A 10,719-nucleotide genomic window follows, 5' to 3' on the forward strand; every position below is an offset into this window, starting at 1 on the left:
CAAGAGAGAGACAGGGTGATGGAGGTGTTCCTGTCTTCGCCAACAGTAACCTTTGGCATATTCCCAAGTTATCAAATCCCAAGTACTACTTCAATAAATTGTTTTCTTTACTTAGGCTGCCATAGTTTAAAGATTGCCCAGATTTAGATTCCAACACCAGCACTAACGTTATGCCACGTTCTCACTCGACCTCGTTGGAACTTTTTGTTTCATTTTCTTACATAATAAGAGTATTTTTTATTTTATAGAAGCTCCAATGATAAGTAGACAAAGAAAAACTGAAGCTGACCAGTTTGCTGCACGAAGCTAACCAAATGACCCTAAAGAAAGTGTGAACTACTGACTCATAATCTGAGTCATTTGTTGTTTTTGCTGGCTGGCACGTATTCCTTTTTTCTCGTAACCTTTGGTCTTCTTGACATAAACTTATCTTAAACACTAAACAGTATATATAAACTCGAGCCTTTCCTCAGTATGGTATAGTCATTTTTATGTATCAAATAATGATTTTTTCGTGGTAAAATTTAAATAGAAGAAGGAAGAAGTAGACCTTTTCTGCACTTACTGGTATGTAATTATTACTTTTTCATCCCTTATATCATCTTATATTTTACAATTTCTACGTAAACTCCCAGTTATTCGTGCGCATCTCTGTGCCAACTCTCTGCATACAAGGTTTTCCTATATTTTAGTCAGTATAATTGGGTGAATTTCAGAAGGTGGTGTAAAGGCTGACCAATGGAGAGCCGAAACGATTGTTTTATGCAAAAAATGAAATCCACCGAATCAATTCCTAATTATCTGAGAGGTGCATTTTCCAACCCTCTTTGCATTTTTAACTTTGATCCCTTTGGTTAGTCGAGAATTGCGTCTCCAACTGCTGTAGCCTCAAGTCTGTACATCGTCGCACCTTTCCCAGTAATCGCCCCAGGTTGGAGTTGTACCCTTCCCTTCCCATCCCCTTTCTCTTTCTCTATTTTTTAGCTAGTTGGAAATTTGGATATTTTAACAAATTTATTGTCGCTATTAAATTAAATTGGCACTTGAATTTTCAGCTCAATTTTAAGGGATTAAAGTTATAGCAAATAAATGAAACATGACGTTGTCTCGTCGTCAAGCTAACCTTTGCAAGGCTGTTCCTTTTGCGGCTGGGATCATGTTGGACAGATGGTAGCCTTCCCCAGATATGTATCATGCAGCCACCAAACATATTATATATTCTTGACACTCTTAGTCAAGATGAATGATTAGATACAATGTATTTGCGCGTTATAGGATGGAATGATTTACAATATGATATTGGAACTTAAAGAACACGAAACCAAAATAATATTATATATCCGCAGACTTTTTTCAAGCAAATAATTTTATTAGACAGTTATCCAAGGTAGAAAAAAACGGGGGTGAGGATCTGGACAATCTCTTCAGAACAGTTCAAATACAGTGCCAAAGAACAAAAATTAAAAACAATATAGGAAGATTTAAAATAACAAAAATGATATGTAGAGTCACTTTTGTATATTTTTTGTGAACTCTACTAATGTAATTGACTGCGTCATTGTTTTTAATATAAAATAACTGCTTTGACAATGAGTACGTAAAAGTAATTGTATGTAACAGAATTCTTAATAAAATTGAGAAAAATAAATTTACTGACCACAACTATTGTCCAATTTATCTTTAGTTTTAAACAGCAAAGTATTCCGTAAGGAGAAAACCAAAACATAGAGAAGAAAGTCGCTAGTGTGCCACGTGCGCTCGTATCCGATTGAACTTCCCTTTGGATTGATCAGAAAAGCAAAGGTAGCATAAAATCAACACTTGGCCACAGGTTAACCTAAGAATATTTTGCGAGCTTTCATCCACAAAAACAAAATTTGAAAATCAGTCAGGTTTCTAGTCAAGTTTCAAGCCATGTCAGGCTTCCCACTAACAAATACTTGCTTGGGAGTTCTCCAGCCGACGGTGCGAGGTATGTGATTTTCTTCCTGTAATGAAGATATAATAGTTAGCACCATATAAAACCACAATTTCCGCAAAATGCTTCTAATTCAAAATTCAAACCTTTGAATGTCCACGTCCGTGATATAGATAAAGCCAGCAACATTACTGCACCCAAAAAGGATAAAATGTGGTAAGCATTTTGTGTGTGTATGCGTGCGCAAATGCGCATATTCTGTATGCACCCACGAGAAAGAATTATCTTGCATTATCAAGGTAATTATATTGTCAGATCAGACATGTGAAGTGATTCATACTAATTTAAGACTAGTACTTCTTGCCCTTGTATCCTAATTAAGCAGATTTCTCAGAGTTCAAGGTATTTCAGCTGAAGTTACCTTGAAATTATTTCATCAGGTTCTTTTGCAAACGAAACAGCAAGAACTACATGGAGCAAGTCCTGGTTGATACTGACAGGAACTAATCTGGTCGGGTCCGCAACAGGCTCTGCCCCGATTGGCAGTGCTGAGCGCGGGGCCTGTGGCCCACCCCCAATTCGATACACGGCCAAATCACTGAAGTTTGCAATATTAGAATGTGGGGAGAGATCATTCACCAGGCCATAAAAATATTCCTGGCAGAAAAATCAGACAGCCTTGTCAATAAGAGGAAACATTGACACGAAACGTTAAAATAAGAAGGTACATATTACTCTATAACTAGGTTATCTTCTTATAAAAAGTAACATATTACTTAATCTACCTTGAGTTATTTCTTTTCTTTAAATCCCCATATATAAATCTGTTATGTCATATTTTCCTCCCGCTAAAAATAACATGACGATAGAGGGGATATCCTTCTTAGAAATGTTGTGAACTAAAATAAACAAAATACACCAAGAGCAAACCAATCATTGTAGTTACGTGAAGTTCAAGTACAAAGTCCTTTAGTCAAAGAAACAAAGGAAAGAAGATATACAATTAAAGTCAGTTTACTACTAACTACAGAGGTTGCTGCTACCTTTATCCTACAACTCCTGGCCTTCTGGCGAACTTTGGCATTCCTGGATACAACACCGCCTGACTTTTGAAGTTTAACAACATCTACATTAGGCTTGTTCTTCAGGACATCTCTGAGCATACTCCAAAGTTTTTCCTGCATGAAGCTTGAAAGGAAAGTCTGAGATGCACTACAAACAAAAAGTTCCATTTCCTTAATATCAAGAAATGATTTTAAAGCAAGGGCAATAGCTCAGGTTTCTAAGCTTAACAGAATATGAGTTCACTAAGAGATAATAAAATTTCACACACAAACTCCAGAAAGAAAGCCACATGTTAAACTACCAGATCTTTGTCTAGAAAAAGTTTCTGGTGTTGAGTATTGGCAAAAAGCGGAGACAGAAGAGCATATCATCCAACAAGTACACGAGAATGGTTTGTGCATTATGTCCATCTCATGACCGCTATGAAATGTTCCAAAACTTTCAGTAGATTGTCAATAATTAAAGCATTGCGCGTGTATTATAAAAAAGAACACTACAAAGTAGATTGCTAATAATCTAGATACCATTCTATTGAAGAAAATTAGAACATACTCATCTGCCAAAATGATTAAAAAAAAAAAGTGTAAAAACAATTTCAAGGTACATGGCCCTATAGATTAATTTTGGCGGCAGGTATCTTTATTGGACTTGACAGGGAGTCATGAACTATCACACTTAATCATAACTTCTCAGGTTTATACAGACATACTCTAAAAGAAAAGAGCATATATTCAATAGGATGATGCTAGCAAGATGGCACTTGGACCGTTAATGGGAACAAAATTCAAAAGATAGGCATCTACCTGGCCCAAGACCAAGACCACATTGGCATTGAATGTATCGATCGCATGTAGTAGCAACTGCAACAAAATACAGAACATCAGAGATAATTAAACAACAGCTCCATGTATTAGAAACCGACAGAAGCATTACAAGATTAAGTGGTCTACACGCATTCCTGCAGAAACTTTAAAGTTCACTTACCTCATAGCCTATTCCTTCTATCCATCCCATGGTATTGATCACCATGCCTGCAGCACGAGATTCAGCATTGCCAGAAAACTGTCTCTCCAGCATTCTAGCAAGCTCCTTCACAAGAACTTTGTACAACTCTACATTGTTACTGCAAAGAAAATTGTTTTGACAAGTGTTACTGCAAAGAAGATAATATTTATAGATCTGATAAATCTGAATATTCTCAAAACCAGTCAACCCATACAAAAATGGCCATGCAATAGTTATTAGTATGTGGAAACCAACCGAGGATTGATCTAATAGGCAGATAACCAACAGAGAAAACAGATTTTGATTACCTAGGAGTTGCGTGCCCAAAGAAGTACACAAGGGGCATATCAAGAGGAACTCCTTCCACTGGATCAATAGGTAGTTCAATTGGGGTGGCTGCAATGCATCCAGGAATCGTTATTGATCCTTGGCCAATATCCAAATCCACAAAAGTAGGTTTCCAGCCCTGTTTAGCAGCCCAACTAAGAAGCATCCTTGACAAGGTACTCTTGCCAGAATCTGTCGGTCCCACAACAATCACCCTGGGTCCCTGGACCACTCAAAAGTAGTATATTTTTTTTATCAGTAAATAACACTCAAAAGTAGTATATTGACATACTAATAAGTTAGTAAAGTTGATTTTGATGAGATGGTACGTTGATCTTCTCTGTCTCTTTTCTGGTCCCTCCCTCCCTTCCTCTTTCCCTCCTTAAATTACATTGGAGGAAGAGAGAGATTTGGAAATGTCACAAATTAAGTATGCCAACAGATAATAATGAAAAGTTTTGTCTGCGAGTGCCGACAATCGAAAAAAATACCTGAGAGTCATTGGATGATGATGCTTTTGCACGGTTTCTTCGTCCTTCCAGTATGGCATGAACATTTACATAACTAACCATGGGTGTCTAATAATCAAGGATAGCAATACTATTATCAGTAATCCAAAATAGTAAAGTGATCTAATTTTTATATGACAAGAAAAATATTATTTTCACAAACTAGAAAAAACAAATCAAACAATAAAAACATGCAGAGCACGAGCACATACCTCATCTGCAGTATAATCAAGTTCTGTAGTGCCATCCATTTCAACTGTGGCTCCATACCAAGTAAAAACCTGACATTTAAAACTTAACTTTGAGTTTTGCTCAACAAAATGCAGGAAAGCATATGACCTCAGAATAAAATAAAAAGATTCTTATTAATCTCCTACTATGGGAACTGACAAAAATTTTTTGTAACAACCAAACATTCAATAATTTTCACGGGAACCATATCAGGTACTGATATGATGGCCTTTATAGACATCTGGGTGTACGGAACCATAAGCATGCAGGGTCATCGACTAGCATAAAAAAACAGCACGCTTTAGAATGTTAACAATCATCATAAGAATGCCCAAATCAATTTGCAATTGAACAAAACGCAAAGCAATGAACGTTATTGAAGCATTCTCAAAGCTAATTTCGCTGAAAACCAATTTGCAAGCTTGAAGCATTCTTCTCGTACTATAATTGATAACAAAAACGTAAACCATCAGCTATTGGCGTAAACTGTTGGTTTAAGAGAGTGAAAATGCTGCAAAATTAACGGAAGCTTACGGCGAATTTGAGCCTGGGAGGGAAGTTAAGCCATATTTCCGGGGGGAGCTCGGTGCCGAAGATCTCAGCCGTGCCAGTGAGAAGTCGGAGCCTGAGAGATGTGTCGTTAGGAACCTCAATCCTCAGCTCACTCTCTCTGTCCAATTTCACCTGCCTAACATTCGACGCCGATGCTGAAACGGCAGTCGATGGCGCCCCCATGGTTGCGGCACTAAACGCCATGACTTCTTTTCCTACTGTGTTTGGATTTTCTGGCTTTACATAGAGGTTCCGGGAAGTGGAGCCTAGGGGAGAGTAAAAGACTCGGGTGTGATCGATGCGGGTTTCATTACCGACGCGTATCGCTACAATAATCGAGGAATCGGTAAGTGATTCTGAGGGTTTAGGGTTTACTGCCTTAAATCATAAACGGTAACTCCATTTCTTTCGCATCGATATTTTCGTCTTAACAAAGTTTTTCAGTGATGCCTATTAGCTATTCACAAGACACGAGGGATGTTGCTATAGTCTTTGTTACGTCGGGATGGACTTATGCAGATCCTTTGGAACGTCAGTCCGAACTAGTTCCGTTTGAGTTATGACGACATTAAGGTTGCGTTTGGATGTTGAAGTGAGTTGAGTTGAGTTGAGTTGAGATAATAAAATATTGTTAGAATATTATTTTTTATTATTATTATTATTTTAGGATTTAAAAAAGTTGAATTGTTTATTATATTTTGTATTGAGATTTGAAAAAGTTGTAATGATGAGTTGAGATGAGTTGAGATGATTTTTGGTTCCCAACGAAGCCTAAAATTGTAAAGGCGGAAGAACACTATTTTAACAACTACCGTCTTAAAAGGTCGACACATTACTCTCTCTCTTCTCTCTCTCTCTCTTTTTCTTTTTTTTTTCTTTTTTTTTTTATGTCAAAACAGATCCATTGATACACAAAGGTTACAAATGGTTATCAGTCCATATAACCTGGTGAATAAAATCAGGGAATGGATCCCACCACACATTGATATCTTTTACATTCTAAGCATATCTAGCAAGTCTATGAGCTGCTACATTACAATTTCTACTCAGATGTTGAATACTGTAACTCAAGAATCTCTGCATCAGCTCCTGTATATCCTTAATGATATTGCCCATCAATGATCTCGAAACACCATTCTCTTGAATCTCTTGGACCATTAGAAGGGAGTCACTTTCTATTATGATCTCATTGATTCCCAATAGAAGAATGTCTCGTTTATTTTCACAACTCCTCTCAACTTATCTCATATAATCATTACAAAATTTTCAAATTTGCATACAAAATAAAATAAAAAATTCAACTTTTTTAAATCTCAAAATAAAAATAATATTAAAAATATATATTCTAATAATATTTTATTCAACTTTTAACTTTAATCTCAACTCATCTCATCTGCGAAAACAAACGAAGCTTTAGTTGCTTAAAGTTGCAAACCTCAAAGAATAACTAGCAATTCAATCTCTGATGGCTCAGCAACTGCATTTTCTTTTTTGATAGCTGCCGTTATAACTTGCCTTTGGCTATTTCGAATAATGATTTCAACTCCTGCATATTGTTGGTCATGGAACAGAACACCATCCACATTTTACTTCACAGCATTTTGTGGTGGTGGTTTCCATTTACAACTTTTTCCTCACACTACACAGATCATCTCTCTTAAATGCCTTCCAAGATTTCTACATAGATAGGGCTTGATTAATAGCAGTTTTTGTTTCCAAGAATTTGCCTTCAAAGGCCATTTGATTTCTTCTAAACCAGCAGCTCCAAGCAAAAAGAAAACTTTTCCAGCTCTTCCTTGTTCCCCCTCTCACTTACCTGTCGAGCAATATCCACAAAGACTTGGTTAGGCTCAGTGCTATAAGAAACATTTAAATGTTTAGTCCAGCTTTCCTTCAAAGTTGAACATTGATTCAAGGCATGTTTAGTATCCTCCTCTGCCCCAAAGCAAAACTGACAGTTAGCTTCCTCTATAACTTTCCTCTTCTTCAAATTGTATCCTGTAGGTAGTCGATCCATACATGCTCTCCATTCAATAATCCTCACCTTGTTTGGGACTTTCAGTCTCCAAATGTCCCTCCACATTCGTTTCTGTTGATCAACATTAGATGTTTCCCCTCCATCAGTTGCCATTTTCCTGTGGTTATTTATCAATTCATCCACTTTAGCTTCACTGTCTCTAATCTTCTCCTCCATTATAACCAGGAATTCAGAAGTCATTCTAGATTTGGATTGATTTTCCATTCCCCACTCTCCATCTGCAACCGTCTGCCATCTTGTCTTTCACTTCCCATATACCTTTCCAAATATAGGAGGGATTGTGGCCCAACTTGGCTTCTAGGAAAATGTTATGTGGAAAGTATCTAGCTTTAAAAGCTTTAAGGAGAGGCTATTTTCATTTTGCATTAACCTCCAACCCTGCTTTGTTAATAAAGCTTCATTAAATGTTCTGAGATCCTTGAAACTCATTCCACCCTCATGTTTAGGAGCACACATTCTATTCCAACTCACTCAATGGATTTTCCTTTCCTCTTGTTTTTTACCCCACCAAAATTTGGTCATTATCTGCTCTAATTCAGTACACAAAGATCCTGGTAATTTGAAACAACTTATAAAAATCCAACGTACTTTTGATTTTCCTGGTAATTTGACACATTACTTTTGATTGTGTTTGGAAGCTTTTTTTCTTAATAATCTAACATAATTCTATATGTTTCAAACATGAAAATAAAATCAACAGGGAATAAAAAGAAAATGAAAACTTAAGCCCTTGTTTGGATTCAAAACTCATCTCAATTCATCTCATCTCATCTCATCATTATAGCCTTCTCAAATTTCTATATAAAATATAATAAATAATTCAACTTTTTCAAATTCTAAGATAATAATAATATTAAAATCATCTCAACTTATCTTAAATCAATGAGAAAACTTTTTTTTTTTTTTTAATTTAAGTTTCAAGATAATTTCTCTAAAGTCTGGACTAAACAAATCAATATTTGATAGAATATTCATAAAAATAATGGTATTATAATAGGACATATTCGCACCATATAAAATAACATTCACGGAAATAATGGCATATCATTCTTGCATATTAACTCAAGAAAATGTCTAATGTTTGATATAATGAAACTCAAAGATAAAACGCTAATTAAAAAAAAAAAAAAAACTCAAAGATAAATGATAGGTTAATAAATAAATTCGTAAAAGTAAAAAATTATAAATATTAGGTTATGTTATTTTATAAAAATATTTACAATTTAAGTATTAGGAAAATGATATTTTTAGTATTAGAGTTAGGATATACAAGTCTCGCACTCTTTTTTTTTTAAAAAAAAAATTGATAAGTGGGAGATTCATATTAAAAACTAATTCTTAATAATAGATTTTATTTTTTTTAAAAATGAGTGCAAGAAAATTAAATATCCTAAAATTATATTTAGTATTATTCACAATAAATTATATAGATTTATAAATTAATTGAATAATTCTGGGTGCGATCCAAAATAAGACCTCCCCATGTGCGACTAAATGAAACGGTAAGTTCTAATTAATTTAAACGTTGCCGTTTCAATACCTCCCCCAAACCCCTGCTAGGTCTCGTCTCCCCCTAACCCCCCCTCCCAAAAAAAAAATGAGCTGACCCTCCCTCTCTTGTTTTCTTTAAGCTTAGTACATTTATATGAATCAGCTGTTGGCATAGTAGTACTACTGGAACCATTTTAACACCTCTGAATTAGGAATAATCGAAATCTATAGCATTGATAAAAGGGATGTGCAAGTGGTCTCTCTCTCTCTCTCAAATCTGGTATTTATTATTTCTGATTTTGATTTAAGAGGGTAAATTTTGTTGTTAAAATCCTTTTTGTATTTGATTTTGATTTAAGAGGGTATTTCTTCTTTTTTATTTTGATTTCTCGTTAAATTTTCTCTCATCTGGTATTGTAACGTTAAACTCTAGGTATATGAATATCTTCGCTGCCTTTTGAGAGAACCAAGTAGCTCTTGAAAGTGTGATGGCACTTGTGTTCCATCGCAGCCATATAGAGAAGATGAATTGCTTTTTCATTGAGGATAAAGAAGAGCATGACTGCAAGAACAACATACAAACCCAACAAATTAAAGCAACAACGTTGATAAGCAAATTAAAATAATAAAAACATAAATTAAAATAATAAAAACATGAGGATCAGGAAGAGCATGATTGCAAGAACAACAAATTAAAGCAACAACAATATTTTAGCATACAAAATAACAGCAAAGTGTAGCGGTGCATTACATGAACATTTTGCATGAACATTTATGTTGGTCTAAGATGAATATATATGTCAATCGTATTAGTGGTAGGTGCATTACATGCAAAAAGGCTAAATTTAAGCTTTTGTCACATGAGTTGTATATACCCTTACCTATTCTTAGTGAGTCATGTGTAGACATATCTATGGACTTTATTTTGGGGCTGACTAGGAAAGAAAGGAGTAGAGATTCTATTTTTGTGGTTATGGATGGATTTATAGAGTTTGCATATAACATGATCATGCATACTATCACTTTATATTCTCATTTTGAAATTGTTTATAGACTTAATCTATTTACTCTTTTAGATTTAACGCATTTATCTGTTGACAACAGGAGTAGTTTGGATTGATTTTTTCAAATTATTGAACAAATTAATGATAATATTACTAATATTTTTCCATTTGATCCAGGTAGAGATTCGAGGTCGAATCCTTTTGAGGAGAGGAGGAATGCTGAGAACCAAGGTGGGCCTAGTCTTAAAGATATGTTACTAGTTTCAGATGGGCCAGTTCAAAGACTTAAATGATGAAGATTCAGTTTTGATTTATTTGATAAGCAATGGAAAGGGCAACAACATGACTTAAAGACTTTGGGCACTTGAAGATTTTCAATTTATTTAATTCATTTAAAAGACTTATTTTATTAGTTTAGAATAATTGAGTTTATTATATGGAAAGCACTTAAGAGGGCATATGCAAGGGTATGCTGAGAAAATTATTATTTTATTGAACTAGGATTAGGGTTACTGTAGCGCCGTACTGTAGCCGCATCACTGTTCACTCAGGGGTAGTTTTGGAAGATGAGGTATTATT

The 10,719-nt window shown here is 35.0% G+C and overlaps 1 protein-coding gene across 1 annotated transcript; it reads right to left on the bottom strand.

Moving 5' to 3' along the window:
• Positions 1-1,598: 1,598 nt before the first annotated feature.
• Positions 1,599-5,979, bottom strand: LOC108992823 (protein CLP1 homolog). Its single transcript, XM_035689288.1, has 11 exons — positions 5,898-5,979; positions 5,590-5,864; positions 5,037-5,105; positions 4,807-4,893; positions 4,297-4,538; positions 3,968-4,106; positions 3,787-3,843; positions 2,962-3,096; positions 2,340-2,575; positions 2,065-2,109; positions 1,599-1,988 (listed from the first exon to the last, which is right to left on the bottom strand). The coding sequence occupies exons 2-11, from the start codon at positions 5,809-5,811 to the stop codon at positions 1,901-1,903; spliced, it is 1,320 nt and encodes a 439-aa protein (XP_035545181.1). The 5' UTR covers positions 5,812-5,864; positions 5,898-5,979; the 3' UTR covers positions 1,599-1,900.
• Positions 5,980-10,719: the final 4,740 nt, after the last annotated feature.

Source organism: Juglans regia, chromosome 1, assembly GCF_001411555.2.
Source record: "Juglans regia cultivar Chandler chromosome 1, Walnut 2.0, whole genome shotgun sequence".
Lineage (NCBI taxonomy): Eukaryota > Viridiplantae > Streptophyta > Magnoliopsida > Fagales > Juglandaceae > Juglans > Juglans regia.